Source organism: Equus caballus, chromosome 8 (assembly GCF_041296265.1).
Source record: "Equus caballus isolate H_3958 breed thoroughbred chromosome 8, TB-T2T, whole genome shotgun sequence".
Taxonomy (NCBI): Eukaryota; Metazoa; Chordata; class Mammalia; order Perissodactyla; family Equidae; genus Equus; species Equus caballus.
The window spans coordinates 18,709,943-18,728,035 of NC_091691.1; the positions used below are offsets into that span (position 1 = coordinate 18,709,943).

At 42.6% G+C, this 18,093-nt stretch overlaps 1 protein-coding gene across 1 annotated transcript in view; it reads right to left on the minus strand.

The window, feature by feature from the left end:
* The window catches only part of FBXW8 (F-box and WD repeat domain containing 8), a 113,198-nt gene that overhangs the window by 73,931 nt on the left and 21,174 nt on the right, over window positions 1-18,093 (minus strand). The window contains exons 3-4 of the mRNA XM_023647074.2: window positions 9,623-9,787; window positions 5,674-5,762 (exon numbers count right to left, since the gene is read on the minus strand). Coding sequence (XP_023502842.1) covers window positions 5,674-5,762; window positions 9,623-9,787 — 254 coding nt within the window. The remainder of the gene's footprint in view (window positions 1-5,673; window positions 5,763-9,622; window positions 9,788-18,093) is intronic.

An 18,093-nucleotide genomic window follows, 5' to 3' on the forward strand; every position in this document is an offset into this window, starting at 1 on the left:
AAAGCTTCTGGTGAGCTAATAGCTTAATGGTTAGCAGAGCTGGCACGAGGCCTCCACTGAGCCCCAGGCTTGAGTTTCTCCTGCAAGTTCTACCTGAGATGCTCTCCTTCACTAGGTGGCAGTAAAGCAAACAGACCTCTGGCAAGTTATACCTACACCTAGGTCTCAGGTTTTTAATGTGACCTTTCTGAACTATGATGTCATCTCTTTTCAACACTTAATTTCCAGAGTGCAGTGGGAAGAAAGAGAACCGTCTCAGCGTCACAGAATAAGTCAGGGGTGCGGCCACATCCTCGCCTCTTCTATTCTTTTTCCTCAATGATAAACATACAATTTGAAAAACATTCGAAAATTCTCAGAGCTGTCACTATCGAAAAACAAAACAAAGAAAAACCATGCTTCCTAATCACTTATTATCAACAAATTTTCCAGATAACATCTCTTCTTCTAAAATACAAGGAAAGCCCACACTAAACCTCACTACACTTCAGAAGTGCTATCATATCACAGAGGAATGCAGCTAGAGCTGAACTTGGAAAGAGAGAGGTGGCTTGTTGTATAGAGATTGGTTTCTATACCACTCTGAATTGGTACAGAATACATACATATACCAGATTCTGAAGACGAATTTCTTTCAAGTTAAAGAAATGAGAAATTTTAGCTAGAAAATCAAAGTAAAGGCTGTGTTTGAATTGCTTTTCTCAGATAGAGGACCTTCCACTTATCTGACCAGCAAAGAAAACAACTAGTTCAGCTGTGTTCTGGGCTGCTGCATATCACTGCTGAGTGGCCAAATGAGAGCACAGAAAGGCAAGAATAAGGGCCAGAGAAGGAGCTTGGACAGGTCAAAGGTAAGGAAGCTCAGAGAGGGCAAGGCCTCAGAAGAGCCAGGAGTTCTCAGCCCATACACACTTTCCTCAGTTTCCTGGGTGCTGGGACTGGTGTTAGGTTCTGAGGGCACAAAGACACTTAATACACAGCCTCCAGCATTTTAAGAGGGGTACAGTCAACAAGATCAAACACCACCAAGAGGCTGAAAGGGATGCGCCAAGAAAAGGCCATTGGTTCGTGACCACAGGCAACCTGTGAGAGTGTAGCTCAGTGGAAGGGCTGAGATAGAAGCCAGATTGCAGGAGGTTAAGTCGTGGATAGTACAGAAGGGAGGCGTGCTCTCTGGTTATTTACGGCACTGATAGGAAGAAGGAAGGCATATTCAGGAGAATAGGCTAGAGGGATGGTTTAGAGACCTCAAACCAAAAAGTTAAATTGAGAGTTATGAAGGCATTTTACAATAATTTCTTAATCTGGAAAATAAATTCATTCCCTAAATCCAGTAATTACAGACTGTAGCCTAGGAAGGTAACCAGACTAGGGGAGGATAATGGAAGAACTTTGACTCTTTATTCTACACACTAACATGGAATTTAAAGTTCCCACAATAAGCATGTGTTTTATAATTTTAAAATAAAGACTTGTAGTAGCAAAAAAGGAAAAGATCTGCAAACCTCTATACATAAAGTAGTTATATCGCTATATAATAACAAAACACAGGAAATGACTACAATGTCCAATACTAGGAGAATTAATAAGAAAATCAGGATATAATTATATCCTAGGAGCCTTTGCAACAAATCAAAGTAACAAAAACTATGTAATAACATCAAAAAAAACCCCTCTTTTTTTGTGATTAAAAAAAGGCCAAAAACGTAATGTAGACTATGATTATATAATATAAAAATACGCACAGGAAAACTGACTGAAAAATAAACCATACACACCAAAAACCATAACAGAAGTTGTGTTAGCATGCTGAGATTTAGGTGGCTTTCTCTTCTCCACTTTCTAACAGTTCTGCAAAAACAGCATGGTTTTACTACTGCTTTCATTTTTAACAGAAAAGAAAGGTGCACACCAAGAAGAAAAATCCAAGTGAGGCTGTAATGGACAAGCTGCCAGAGGAGCACGCGAGGGCTTGGGCAGCAGCCCCGCCGCCCAGCTCCACGCACAGACACGGCAGTGCAGGAACGAGCAGAGCAGAGCACGCGTGCCCATCCTCGCTTGTCGGACCCCTCTGAGCCTCAGGCACCTCACACAGAATGACTGTTTTGGAATAGATAATCTCTAAAGTCCCTTCCAGGCTTAAAATTGTATGACTCTAAGTTGAAAAAACTAAGAAATCAGAGAACAGACAAGAGAAATTAGGAATTTCTCCAGTTTCTCACATAATACAGTATACAGGCATTGGGGGGGGGCGGGGAATCTGTGCATTAAATTTCAGACAAAAATGTACAAGTACTATAGGGCATTTAATAAAATATCCATACCACTTTTAGTTTTAAAAGATGCTTACAAATTAACTGGGGAAAAATAGCTGGCTGTAAAGTTAAAAATCATTTCAAAATAAAATAACAACATAAAACAAAAATGTTTCCGTGCAGCCGTGAGGCCACATGACTAGCTGGCCTTATGAGCTGCAGAGAAGCACTTCTGCAGAGGTCATGAGAAGGGCAGACTGTGGGGCGTGGAGTGGGGGTGACAGGCCACAGTGCTATCGACACTTGTGGGAGGAGACAGACTTGAGTCGGCCCTTAAAGAATGGAGACTGGATTTCTTTTTGGGGTGATGAAAATGTTCTAGAATTAGACAGTGGTAAAGAGTTACACAGCCCTGTGAATACACAAAATTACCGACTTTTATAGTTTAAAAGGGTGAATTTTATGAGATATGAATTACATCTACATATGAATTCATATGAGGTATGAATTACAATTTTAAGAAAAGATATGGGCCATCCCTGGTGGCCTAGCGGTTACGTTCAGCACACTTGTCTTGGCAGCCCAGCTTGGGTTTCTGGGCATGGACCTACACTGCTCTGTTAGCAGCCATGTTGTGCTGGCGGCCCACATACTAAAAAGTAGAGGAATACTGCACTGTTAGCTCAGGGTGAATCTTCCTCAGCAAAAAAAAAAAAAAAAAAAAAAGGATGTGGCCAGAGGGTAACTAAGTAGAACAGTGTGGGAAATAACCAAAGGTACACCAAGGTAAGTATTGAGGGGAAAGGTAGGTTGGAAACAAATTTCAAAGGGCTCAGAAAATCAGGAAAAGGTGATTGTAAATGGTAATCCATGAGACAGTAAGGGAAGCAAAGATTCACGGACAAAGAGTGAAAGATCAGAGCAGCTTTAAGAAGGATGTCTGTTTCCTCTGCTGGGAAAAACAGGCCTCAGGTAAGCAGGGGCCAGTCCCGTTCACTTGAGACTCCAGTGTCTCAGGTGAGTTTATGAGTGATGAGCTTTGGCAGGTTACCTGGTTCTGTGTGAAAGCATAAGGCAAAACCAAGACTAGGTCACTGTAAGGCTAACTGTAATACAAATTAGTCTGGGCCTAAGCAACCTGACTCCAAACCAGCACAATGCAGAGGACTGAAAAGCTGGGAGGAAGCAAGAGATTTTCCAACTGTCTTTCCTCTCCATCAACTACATGAAATATATTTAATAGGTTTAAACACAAAAATGTTACATACTTTAGCTATTGATACATAAAACTAAGCCTCTGAACAGATTACACTTGCATAAAAAATAAGAGAAAAAAGAAGGGGAGAAGAAAAACGAGAAATGCAAGGTAAGTAGGACAGAAAGAAACGGTGAGGTGGCCACTGTCCCTTTAAGACGCTCCTTGGAGATACATAACTGCAGAAAGCCTGGTGAATACAACATTGATTGGGAATGAGGTAACCACAAACACCGCTGTCTCAAATGAAAAGGGATTCAAGATCTGACCCAGAAAACAAGCATCGTAACCACGAGATAAAATTTTAATGATAAACACAAGATGCTCTCCATACAAGCAAGATTGAAGTATCTGATGCTAGCCCATAAGCGTAAGGTTCTCTTAGAAAGAGGAGTTGTGAGGAGCCTCTCTGACCCACAGATCAAGTTTCATCTTATCGATCCACGAAACTCTGCCATCGCTTTACAGATTATGCCAGCACAAAGCAACCTCGAGCAGACCTCGAGGGAGCAGAGAGGCAGACGAAGGAGGCCTGGCATCTGGATTGCTGGCCAGCCTGCCTTTTGTAAGGTCCGTGTCCAGATCAGAAATCTATCATTGGCTTTTGAGACTGAAGTCTCCTTTATTTCTAATTTCTTTTATAAATCTTTCAGTCCAATCTCAACGTTCTGTCCTCAAGTGTCTTCCAACATACTAGGAGACCCCTCTAAGCTGGAATGATAAGTGCCTTCTGCAGTCACCAAGGAATCTCAGAATTAGTGGAGGAAAGGCCCTTATGTATCATGAGCAAGGCTTAGGCCCACACGAGAGGAACAAGAGGCAGAAGCCGAAAGCCAAAGTGACAACGGGATGGACACAATTCTAGATTTCTGCCCATTAATCTTTCTAAAACTAATAGTTCCACAGCACTCCCAAGAAGAGCATTAACCCCTAAACTGTGGCCGGTAAAACAAAAGCTAAAGAAAAGCATTCCTCCTGGGCAGATCCTGTTTAAAGTAAAATTATTTTCTTCATAGGCATTACATACCACAAAATATTACAATAATTTCATTGCTTGGAATTTCAGTCAAATAGTACTCTTTAAGGAAAGATTTTTCTTTTCTTTTCTTGAGGAAGATTAGCCCTGAGCTTAACATCTGCTGCCAATCCTCCTCTTTTTGCTGAGGAAGACTGGCCCTGAGCTAACATCCGTGCCCATCTTCCTCCACTTTCCATGTAGGATGCCTGCCACAGCATGGCTTGCCAAGTGGTGCCATGTCTGCACCCGGGATCCGAACCGGAGAACCCAGGGCTACTGAAGAGGAATGTGAGCACTTAACCGCTGTGCCACCGGGCCAACCCCAAGACTTTTCTTTAAAGAAAAAGACTCCCCTACTACTAAGTTCGAGGTTTGTTTTTGCTTTTTTTTCCCTCCAGGAAGGACCCTCTCTTAGGTGGCCCCTCCAAAGCCAATCCAGAAGTTGAAGAATCCTGGTCTCACTTTATGGTATTACGTATACAACTTGAGACCACCGTTCAAGACATCTTCTTAATCCAAAAAGAAAATTGATCTTCTCATTGTGCATTAAAGAATACATACCAGCATCTCTGTAGTAAAATATGAAGAATTCATGCAAGTGGTTTTTGGAACAGAAGCCAAAGAAATTTACAGAAGCTAAAATTAATCTTCTTGGCCATGAAGACAAATAAACAGCCTATTTCAGGGCAAATTAAATAGTGAATACATACTGTGGGGAAGGAAGATTACGTGTGGCCACAGCCCTTCCGCATAACAAAGGCTTCGGACAAGAGAACAAGAACAGGACCTGTTCGCGCCAACACTTATTATTCTTGCTTGACTTTTTCATGTCTTCATAAAACACAAACTGTTTGCCTTAATGAAAATCTAACATAACACGCCACAAGAGTGATCTCAAAGCTAGGAAAGATATTGAGACAAAGGGATTACAGATCTACCCTCACCATTCCCATCTCTCCAGTGACTCCAGAGCTCTCAAGTACTGGGAACAGAAGTTTGCAGATTTTCCATCTCACACGTGGGCTGTAAGCAGGCAGGTACATCCTCTCAAGGGAAAATAAGGTCACTGTGACTCAGAGTTTGGTCCATGAAAAACGAAAGACCCTAAGATGAAGACTATTAAGTGAAAAATTGTTTTTGCTTACCCAGCAATGACAACGCCATCATGAGAATGCACATCACATAAAACTGCATCAGGAATGTGTTCCAGCTCACTCACGGCACCCTTGCGATTCTGTGTAAGGAAAAGGGGGAAGCAGTTTATACTATCCTTGGGATAGCTGGAAGACAAAGCATCTCACTTTCACCTACATTCCACAGCGATTTTTCACGGCGTATACTGTGTTCAAAGTAATCTGGGCATTCGAAAGGACAAAGATGACAACTAATATGTTAAGCTATCAGCATTTACGAGTTACCACACACAGGAAAAACACTGAATTAGAAGGCACGGGATGTATAAGACACTGCCCTGGTCCTCAAGGGGATTACAGGATATGAAGGAAACATGAGAGCACAAATAACGACACTCCACAGTAGGCTGGCAGTGGCAAGTGTGTGAAGAAAGGCATAAAGTACATAAAGAAATTCAGTTCAGAGACGAGGAAGCATTTAATGATAGTTTACCTGTTAACCCTTATAAGTACTCTCAGAATAAAACCAAAAAGTATATACAAAGAGATAAAAATCAGGATTGGGAAACAGAAGAAGACATTATTTCTGATTCATGGAAATAGTATTTAAAGGAAACCCTAAAACCCATAACATGGGTTGCTCCTCAGGGGGGAACTAGGTGGTAGGTGGAGACAGGCAAGGGGGAGATGTATTTCCCCTATATGCCTTTTGGTGACTTTTGAATTATTTGTAGCAAGAACATTATCTATTAAAATATATATATATATGTATATTTTTTTTGCTGAGGAAGATTTGCTCTGAGCTAACATTCACTGCCAATCTTCCTCTTTTGGTATGTGAGTCACTGTCACAGCATGGCCACTAACAGACGAGTGGCGTAGGTCCACACCTGGGAACCTCACCTGAGCTGCCAAAGTGGAGCATGCTGAACTTAACCACTAGGCCACTGGGGCTGGCCCTAAAATAATTATTTTTAAAATAAAAATAAAGGGAATCTGAAGGAATATAAAGTATTTACATGTGTGATGTTGGGAACAGTGGGATAGTTATTCAGGAATAACTGAATAATAGGTAGTTAGGAATACCAAGACTAAATTTCAATTTTGCTGGACTGGCACAAGGATTACAAATAGTCTGTGTAAGTTCTAAGCATAGTTCTTAGCATACGGCAAGTGTTCAATAAATGGTAGCTCCTATTATTATTTATATTATTAGAAGATGACATGCATTCCATTAAAATCAACATTTATTAAGCAGCTATATTCAAGGCATTGTGCATGATAATCTGCATGATGACCTCACTTAATTCGAGGGCCAAGTCCAAGGCTGAGGGACAAAAGTGGACACATCCAAGTGGATCTGTCCTGCTAGTGAAGATATGGTGATGGAAGGGAAGGACTCAGGAGTCATTGTTGTGAGGGCCACAGCCAAAATGACAATAGCAAAAGGTACTGAAAGAAAGAAGAGGGCCTGAGATGAAAACCTGTGTGCTTACAGCATCTACTAATTTCTGTCATATGGCTTCCCCCACCCCCATCATGGGCTCCAACCCCACAATGGTATTCTGGTCTTAGAGAGATCCTAGAATGCCAAAGTGAAGAAGAGTTTATGCAAACACCAGGAAAAGGAATATACAGCCACCAGAACCGGCTTATCAAACCGTTTCCATGTTGGCTCTGAAATGCAGGTCCAAGTACGTTCACACATTTACAGGTCATGCTCTCCGTGGAGGTACCTGAGAACTCTGGGGTCCCTTCTGGGGTTTCTCCAGACACTGACTAGGAGACACTAAACCAAATCACCTGCCCAGCCCAGCCTGAAGTCGACCACGCACAGCACTGAACCACAGTACGTGTGTGCAAAGGCCTCCGAGCTCCACGGCCAGCACTGACTGAGCGGCCGACATGGGCCGAGCTCTGCAGGAAGGCCGTAGACACGTCCTGAGACAGGCGAGGGCCGCAACCCCGTGAGTGGGGCTCCTCTGAGCCCAACCTTAGAGCTGAGAAGATGGAGGCAAACAAAGGTAAAGGAACTTGCTCTAAGACTACCTTCCACGTTTCGATAGGGCTTTCTTTCTAGAATCACATAAGAGTCCCATCATTACAGTTAATGCAAGATTCGTCATTTAACATTTCAGTCAAGTACATTCTCAGCTGTGTCAGGAAATGGACCTGTGACACCCCAGAGAGAAGCCTCCCTCGCATTCTGCCTGCAGTTTACTCCAGCTCATTCCATCAACAACCATTTGTTGAGCACTTACCAAACAAATGGCCTGGTGCTTGTTAGAGAAAAAACACTAAACAGACATCCAGTGAAACTGTATGGCACTTGTATACTGTGACATTAAGGGCCAGATGCTAAGAGGTGGGTCTTTACCCGCCTTCACTTCTGCCACCTCCAGTCCAGATGAGGAGGTCCCTGCCTCCCTCCCAGCCTTTCGCTATTACCAAAGGGGAAACAAAGAACTCAGCTGCTGATTTCTCTCTCTGGGTCTGACATCTCTGAATTCAAGCCAGGGTGACCTGAATATCTCCAGCTCTCACGCCTACAAATCTCAAAGTATCCCTCCTTTCCAGGCAGAAAGGCCCTAGTTCACGCCCAGCTCTCGAGCTTTCCTGAAATTACAGCCACTCCTACCAGGGGTAGAGCCTCTGCTTTCCGGCCCCCAGCCTGCTGAAGCAGCTCTGTCAAAGCCTCGGGCCTGCCTCTTGCTGCGTCCTCACACGCACCCGAGCAAACACACAGTCAGGAGGGCTGGGCACCTCCACACGAGGTCATTACCTGGTGTGGATGCAGCTGTGGGGCCAGCGTGATTGCGACTTAGGGTGCTGTCTTGACGGCCCAAGAAAGGACAGCTATGCAAATTCTCCTTAGAAAGGTAGTTTTCAACCAGCGGTGACTTTGCCCCCCAGGTGACCTTTGCTGACATCTGAAGACATTTTTGGTTGTCATGACTGCAGGGAGGAAGAGAGTGCTACTGGCCTCTCCCGGGGAGAGGCTACAGATGCTGCTCAACATCCTGTAATACACAGGACAGCCCTAAGCAAAAAGGATTATCTGGCCCCAAATGTCACTAGTGCTGGGGCTGAGAAATCCTGAATTAGAGAAACACTGCTCCTATTAACTTCACTAGAAAAAAACTGTGAGGTTGCCCAGATCAAGAGTATCGGTCTCTAATCAGGTTATGAGGTGACTGGGGACAGACATGCACATAGGCAATATGTCACCATCAGTAATGAGCAAAAGCTTGTTAATCTCAAAGTCTATTAGGATTGACCTTTACAGGAGTGGAAAGAGCGTGGTTCTATCCCTTCCAAACAACTGGATACCCAGCTACCCAGGCGGAGAGGCACTCCCCCACTACTGTCTCGTCATGCCTCCGACAGCTTTATGTAACACTCTTCCTGACAGCCGCTTCCTAAGAAACACCTCACTGGGAAAATTCGGGGCTGTGATCTAACATTTCTGCAGAGACTTTGAAGTGATAAATGTTATGGAAGCAAGCCAATAGGTTATGTGAGGGAAGAGAAGACAGTACGTAGAGACGTTTAATACGTTTCCTGGAAAGAGCATTTTCAGCTCCTCTTTTGTATTCAGGGGGTGCTTCTGCCTTCTTGATCCATCTAGGATGGTGAAAGTGAAAGGGGGCTGCACTGAGCACACCTCCAAAGACCCCAACCACCAGAGGGGAGGGGACTGGCACCGCAGTCTCCCTCTTCCTCTCCTGGAGGACAACAGGATGCTCCCAATACTGTGGCTGAAAATGGGGGCAGATAGCCTCATGGCGAACAACATAGACAAGAGATGACCAACAGTGGAAGGTGCGCTCACCATCCCCCTCTCTCTGATTTTGGCAGTTAACCTCGGGCTGTAACGGGACTCGGTGTTGAATCCCGGGCTTGGATTCCCGTGTCCTCATAGGCTATTCCTCTACAGGTAATGATACTGGCCACTGCCTACCTTCCAGTTGGTTCGCAACATGTGTTCCTTGGCTCGGCACTCTTGCAAGATGAGCTTCCAGCAAGAATAATCCGAGATGCTGCTCTCAGGAAGGTGCCCTTCCTGCTGGCACAGCCTGTACCAGAGCACTTCATCTTCCGCAATCACCTTCCACGTCTTGCTCACCTAAAACAGCGCAAGTGACACAAGTGTCAAATTCTGCAATTAGAGAAGCCCTTTGTCATCCAAAAATCAATCAACACCTTTATTGTTGCCCTGGGTTTATGGCAGTATAAAATGTCTCATTAACAAAACACTCCGAGGTGAAAAAAAATACAAGCAAATGTTTCCAGTTTTATCTTTCAAGATTTCAAAATTGTACCACCATCTGATATCACATTTTAGACTATTTGGTTAAATTATTATATAACATAAGAAAAAAACACAAATACACAAAAGGCAAAAAATACACACTGTAACACGTTAATACACACACAATCATACACAGCTTTTCAGAAAAGAATCTCTTTACTTTTTACCAATAGGCACTTGTATTTCCATCTTATAGAGCTGGAGACTGATGGCCTCTGAAATAAAAAGCTGTAATAAAATAAATATTCATAACTCAAAACTTCTGGTCCTATGAGAAATTCAAATTTATATTATGTGTGAAAACTTAGATTTTAAATGCGTAGATTAAAAAAATATTTAACAGAAAACCCGAGCTGTTAACCAGGTCTCTAAGATCTGTTATAGAGAAATTAACGCTACATCTGGACTGAATTTCAAATCCCAACAGTATCAAGAGGAAACGGCCGTTTTTGCTATCAGTGCCTTCTCTTCCAACTCTAACTTGGGGGAAGGATGGATTTACTTCACCAGAGGATAATGTACAAAGTTGGGCAGACTGAAAAGGTTGGACTCTGCCGGCAAGATGAGAAACTGAGCCAGCAGATCAACATGCTCTTGGTCTGCCACACATTGTGTTCGCTGCCCATCCAATGCGTGCAAACCCCTTCTAAAAAGAAGAGTCGCGACCCGTGGTTTACAATAAGCTGTGCTCCTTAACAGTCCTTTGGGACCACTTCGAGACATCAAATACACAGACAAGAAGACGGAATATGAGACAAAGTAAGGGAGAGAGCACACAGCATGTGCATGACAGACTCTCGTCGCACAGGGTGCCTTGTTTAACGAAGTACTTACTGATAGGGAGCTAACTTTCAGGACTGCAGAGTAAAGATCTCCGAAAAATCTGCTCCTCCATAAAAGCAACAAGAATACTGCCAAAAAGCGTCAAAGTCAACTTTTTCAGAACTCTGGAAATTAATTAAAGGCCTGAAACATTCTGAGGAACATTTATTCAAGAAAAACGGCTGAATTTTGATAAGAATGGTGTGTTGTTTTAACTTGCACTAATCCCATCCTCCTCCTCCAGCCCTACAGTAGCCTTGAAAACCAACATCCTTACAACTATGGTAGCTGTAAAAACCAGCCGCCTAGCAGCCACTGGGGAGGCCAGATCGGTGTACAGCTCCCCAAAAGTGCCGTCCCCAGAGAACTGCCACCATTTGACCTGCCTGGCAGCTTGCTGGAAAGCTCTATTCTGAAAGCTTGTCTTTGTCAGACCTGCCTTGGATCTTGCTCTGTCCTATCTCCAGAGTATTTCTCAGAAACCATAAGGGACAACTGCTTAACCCTGCAGCTGCCCAATGCCTCATTACCAGCTGGGGCTAAAAATAGGTTGACCAAAAGGTTTAAAAGGAAAACCTGGGGAATGGGATGTCCATAGGGGACTTTGAAAGGCTCCAATATATTCCTGGGACTCAAGAATGCCATGAGCACGTGGAGGACTATGTGTGAGCCCAGGAAAGACCTGAGAAGGCCCTGATCTTTCAACTCTGGCCAACCTTGAGGCTCTAAACAAGCAGGATGCGAAGGCTAAGGCACAGCTGTAAACTGGTGACACATTGAAGGTGGCCCCCAACATACAGAGAGCACCTCAGCAAAGGCAGGGAGATTTAATGGTTCATGTACTTAAGGAAATCTCCATCTGATCACTAGCTACCACTAAACTAACTGAGCAGAGATTTCAGTGGTTGCACATGACAAAGAAAACAAACTAGAGAGTTAGTTCAGAAAAATCACCAAACAAACAAACAGCAGCAACAACAAACCCTCCATATGGGAGAGAATCTGATTTCGAGAGTTGTCACATTATTTTAAAAGTCCATTTTTTAACAAAAAAATTATGAGACATGCAAAGAAACAGTAAAGTATGACCCACAGACAGAAAGAAAAAGCAGTCAATGACCCTTAGGAAGTCCAGACGTTGGGCTTACTAAACAAAGAGTTTAAATCAGCTATTATAAATATATTCAAAATACTAAAGAAAAGCAAGTCTAAAGAAATGAAGGTGTGAGCACAATGTTTCAAGTATAGAATATTGAGGAAGAGAGAGAAATTTTTACAAAAAGAACCAAATAGAAGTTTCAGAGTTGAAAAGTACAGTAACTGCAACAAAAAATTTACTAGAGAGGCTCAACAAGAAATTTAAGCTAGCAGAAGAATCAGCAAATTTAAGGTCAATTAAAGTTATCTAGTCTGGGGCCGGCCCCGTGGCCAAGTGGTTAAGTTCGTGTGCTCTGTTTTGGCAGCCTGGGCTTCACCAGTTTGGATCCTGGGCACAGACCTAGCACCACTCATCAAACCATGCTGTGGTGGCATCCCACACAGAAGAACTAGAAGAAGCTACAACTAGGATATACAGCTATGTAGTACTGGGGAGCTTTGGGGTGAAAAAAAAAAAAGGAAGATTGGCACAGGTGTTAGCTCAGGGACAATCTTCCTCAAGCAAAAAGAGGAAGACTAGCCACAGATGTTAGCTCAGGGCCAATCTTTCTCACCAAAAAAAAAAAAAAAAAAAGTGGCAAGTCTTCTGTCACTTTTCTGAACCAAAGTGTCACACTATCATGCTAAAGGTGTCACACTGGCTCAAGGCTTCAATGGTTTAGAAACTGAAGAATTAAGAGGGGTCCTGGAGATCAATTAGGCACAACTTCCTGTCACAGGAAAGCTCCTCACAGCATGCTTGGTTGGTAGCAGGCTTCTGGTGAAGAGCTGACCTCCCAAATCAGTCTGACCTACTGCAAAGCAGTCTTTTAGAAAGTGCTTCCTAAACTGAAAGCCATCCCTCTGAGAACAGGAACAAGACAAGGGTGCCCACTATCACCATTCTTATTCAACATAGTACTGGAGGTTTTGGCCAGAGCAATTAGGCAAGAAAAAGAAATAAAAGGTATCCAAACTGAAGAAGTGAAACTCTCGCTACTTGCAGACCATATGACTTTATATACAGAAAACCCTAAAGAATGCATCAGAAAACTACTAGCAATAATCAACAACTACAGCCAAGTTGTAGGGTACAAAATCAACTTACAAAAGTCAGTTGCATTTCTATACTCTAATAACAAACTAACAGAAAGAGAACTCAAGAATACAATCCCATTTACAACTGCAACAAAAAGAATAAAATATCTAGGAATAAATTTAACCAAGAAGGTGAAAGACCTATACACTGAAAACTATAAGTCATTATTGAAAGAAATCAACAATGACATAAAGAGATGGAAAGAGATTCCATGCACATGGAGTAGAAAAATAAACACAGTTAAAATGTCCATACTACCTAAAGCAATCTACAGATTCAATGCAATCCCAATCAGAATCCCAATGACATTCTTCAGGGAAATAGAACAAAGAATCCTAAAATTCATATGGGGCAACGAAAGACCCCAAATAGCTAAAGCAATTTTGAGAAAAAAGGAACAAAGCTGGAGGCATCACAATCCCTGACTTCAAAGCATACTACAAAGCTATAGTGATCAAAACAGCATGGTACTGGTACAAAAACAGATACAAGATCAATGGAACAGAATTGAGAGCGCAGAAATAAAACCACATATCTATGGACAGCTAATCTTCAACAAAGGAGCTAAGAACATACAATGGAGAAAGGAAAGTCTCTTCAATAAAAGGTGCTGGGAAAATTGGACAGCCACATGCAGAAGAATTTAAGTAGACCATTATCTTTTGCCATATACAAAAATAAACTCAAAATGGATCAAGGACTTAAAGGTAAGACCTGAAACCATAAAACTTCTAGAAGAACACATACGCAGTATGCTCTCTGATGTGTCTTAGAAGGATCTTTTCGAATATTATGTCTACTCGGCCAAGGGAAACAAAAGAAAATATAAACACGTGGGACTTCATCAGACTGAAGAGCTTCTACAAGGCAAAGGAAACCAGGAACAAAATGAAAAGACAGCCCCCCAAGTGGGAGAAAATATTTGCAAGTCCTATATTGGACAAGGGGTTAATCTCCAAAATATATAAAGAACTCATACAACTCAAGAACAAAAAATGGGCAGAGGATGTGAACAGACATTTTTCCAAAGAAGATATACAGATGGTCAACAGGCACGTGAACACATGTTCAACATCACTAATCATCAGAGAAATGCAAATCAAAACTACACTGAGATATCACCTTACACCCGTAAGAATGGCTACAATCACCAAAACAAAAGATAAACGTTGGAGAAGATGTGGAGAAAAGGGAACCCTCATACATTCCTGATGGGAATGCAAACTGGTGCAGCCACCATGGAAAACAGTATGAGGATTTCTCAAAAAGTTAAAAATCGAAATACCACACGACCCAGCTATCCCACTACTGGGTATTTATCCAAAGAACTTGAAATCAACAATTCAAAGAGACTTACGCACCCCTATGTTCACAATGTTCACAATGGCCAAGATATGGAAGCAACCCAAGTGCTCATCAACTGATGAATGGATAAATATGCGGCATATATACACAATAGAATACTACTCAGCCACAGAACAGACAAAATTGTCCCATTTGTCACAACATGGATGAACTTAAGGTATGATGTTAAGCAAGATAAGCCAGATAGAGAAGGACAAACACCATATGATTTCACCCATATGTGGAAGACAAAGAAAGTGCTTCCTGGGGCAGGCCCAGTGGCATAGTGGTTAAGTTTGCCGCTCCACTTCAGTGGCCCAGCGTTCACGGGTTCGGATCCTGGGTGCGAACCTACACACCACTCACCAAGCCACGCTGTGATGGCGTTCCACATACAAAACAGACAAAGACTGGCACGGATGTTAGCTCATGGACAATCTTCCTCAAGTAAGAAAAGAGGAAGACTGGCAACAGATGTTAGCTCACGGCCAGTTTTCCTTACAAAAAAAAAAGTGCTTCCTTCCATTATTTAGAAAACAGATGCCACCTGTGGTCCTGATTTTGCCCTTTTGAAGGAAAAGTCTATTCCTTCTTCTCCCTGACAGCTCCTGAAATGGCTGAAGACAGCCATGACATTACCCCTTAGTCATTTCTTCATTGGTCTAAATGTTACCCATTTCCTTCAACTAACTGTCACAGGACTAGCTCCCCTACCCATTCTCTCTGAACGTACCCTAACGTTTGTGCATCTACAGTGTCTTCTTCAAATGCGGTACTCAGGACGGACCGATACCCGAAACACGGGCTGTCAGTGCTGTCAACAGAAAGCTTTTATCAGACACTAATCTGCTGCTTCACTCATTGTAGATACATCATCGTGGTACTGAACTAACGGTCCACCAAAGCTTCTGGAGTCTGTCTAATTTATTAAATATTGAAGGCAAACGCAAAGCTATAAAGAATATTATAAACACCCAAGGACTTACTATCCCACTTAAGAAATAAAATATTACTAATAAGCTTAAAGCTTCTGTGTGTCCATGTCCACATCCTCTTCCCCCCAAGGGTAATCTCAATTTGGTGTTCATCATTCTTCAGAGTCTTTTAAAACACAAACTGCAAGTAAAACAAACAAAAGAAAGTCCCCATTTCTTCCTTCCACAATAGTATTTTTCAAACCTAAATTCTTAACTTTCTAAACTTTCTGTCCATTTTAAATCGCAGCCCATTGCACACCCCTCCTCATTTCAGATCACCTTGAATCCCAACGCTGTTAGCCAGCACACTAGCTACTCCACCCATACATAAGTCATCTACAGTATACGGTGTGTGGGCCTTCGTGTCTTAATTATTAAAAAACAAAAAAAAAGTTCCCCAGAATGGGGCTGAGGACAGAAGCCATGGCCAACGGCGCGAGCCCTCCCCCAGGCTGACGTGGGTCCATTAAGCAGCCCAGCCAGGGCATGGCCGCAGCCTCAGTTACACATCCACTTAGCCACACTGTCACCCCACACTTCTCCATCTTAGCCATAAGGGCGTCAGGGAGACAAACCTTCATCTGACCACGAGCTATCAGGCAATAAAGAGCGGGATAACGAATCAATAACACCAGAGCTCCAGTTTTGACTAGAACACCATGGTTTTTAGTTTTGGCATGTCTGGTCCACAGCTGAGCCTGCCCATGACACTGGGTGGTGTCTGTCCATCTGTCTGTGCCAGAGTGAGTCTGAGCACTAGGCAGTCATGAAGCACAGACAGAGACAGACCCACGTCAGCTGTGATGGAGCATGGCTACCACTCAAACAGTTCCGAGAGTAATTCCCTACCAGGCCCCTGAATTCAGGGGGAATGTGGAAGGTAAGGGCTTACGCTAACACACAGAGACCCTCTTGGGTTCTCGAAGGCAGAAAGTGCTAACTAAACACAGGGCAGCTTATTCTGATCTTGGGATACATGAGGCTTTTTTGTAAAAAATGTAAAATTTTGTATAAATTATGAAACGTAACTACTGGACAAAAGACTCAGAACAGCTAAGAGATCATAGAAATGTAGTCATTATTTCGTTACGTAGACCAGCACTTCCCAAAGCATGTTCAGTAGAACAGCAGCTTCAGGGTTTTAAGAAGTTACCTAAAGGAAAGATCCCAGGGCCAAACGAGTTTGGGAATACCGAGTTAGACAAAAGTAAGCAGGGTCCTGCACTGCAGAGCTTTTAATAGACTCACATGTGTTGCATATCTGTACAGAGATGTAAGAAGCCACATTCCCTAGACTGAGTTGCTTCTTGAACTCTTCCTGCCAGGAATGTCTGAAAAGCCTAGTGCTCCGCAGACGGCACCTGAGAAAACACGATACGGTTATGGGTCAATCAATTGAGATATGCCTGGGGCACTAACCATGTGCTGGGCACTGAGGCCAGCAATTCTCATCCACTGCCCACCTTCACCTGCCAAACTCTCTCCTCTTGCGTATGAGTGACATCCCATGCATGTGCCCAGACTGGGGGCTCCTTCTCCACAGTCGGGGACACGACAAGAAAGTCTTGGTCTCTGCCCTTACAGTCAGTTTGGATTACCAGACTGATCCCACATAGGGGGCAATCTCAAAAGATTAAAAGATTCTCTAGTCCAGAAATTAGCTATAAGACTGCTTTTTGTTAGATGGAGCCACTGAATCATCAGCATTTTAGGAGAATCCAGTACTCAGTGATTAGAAACTAGAAGATATCAATTAAATTAAACATTCTGGATGAGTTTTCATGAGAGTAAACTGTACAAATTTCGGCCACTTTAAAGTGGAGAAACTTTTCAGGGAGACTTTCAAAAACCCTCAAATATATCAGACCTTAAAAAACTTTGGAAGCTGAAAACAGATTTTGATATCAGCTTCAAAGAAAACGCTACGCTGTTGTAACTAATACAGTTTGAAATTTGTACAACAGGGTTATGGGCTAAAAGACTGAGAACAAAACATTGATGTTTCAGGGCATCGTCTCCACAGCTAACCCCAGATCACAGGGCTTATTTCGTAGAAAATAATGCTCAGAATAAAGTTTAAATCCTGGATAACAGACAATAAATCTCTTCGGGGGATTTATAAAAACTAGAGGTGAGAATTACTTCCAAAAAGGGATCAGGATTGTACCCACAATTAGGTATTAAACACAGAAATGTGCCAACGATTTCTCTAGCCAACTTTAAAGGGAGGGTGGCCTTTTTTTCTTCTTTAAAGGAGAAAAATGACAGGCTTTAAGAATTTCTTTTAATCCTGAAGGAAAAGAAAAATCAACAAGAAAAGACCTAGTTAAACTTTAACAAGTAAATTTTAAAGAGTCTCACCAAAAGGAAATCTAATTGTTTTGATTTCTTAACTTATATTAAATCTAGCAAGTTCACAAGCCTGATTTTTCCACCGGCCTAATGGTCTGTCTTTACTACACCAGGATTGGAATGGCCCTGCGCAGTAAAAACCCACTGAGTGAGCCTCAGCTGCAACAATGTGCTAATAAAAGCGTCTCCAGCATCTTGCTTTATAGCACCACTGTGAATTGCTATGTAAAAAAAAGGCCTTGGCTTCAAAATTAGCTTTATTAACTCTGCCTGGATTAGGGTTACCAGTGAGGCCCACGAAAGGGGAAAAGTGTCATTGTTCCAGTCACACGTTTATATACCAAGTCTACTCAGGGAGAACGCACTATAGAAAGACAGCTGTACACAGA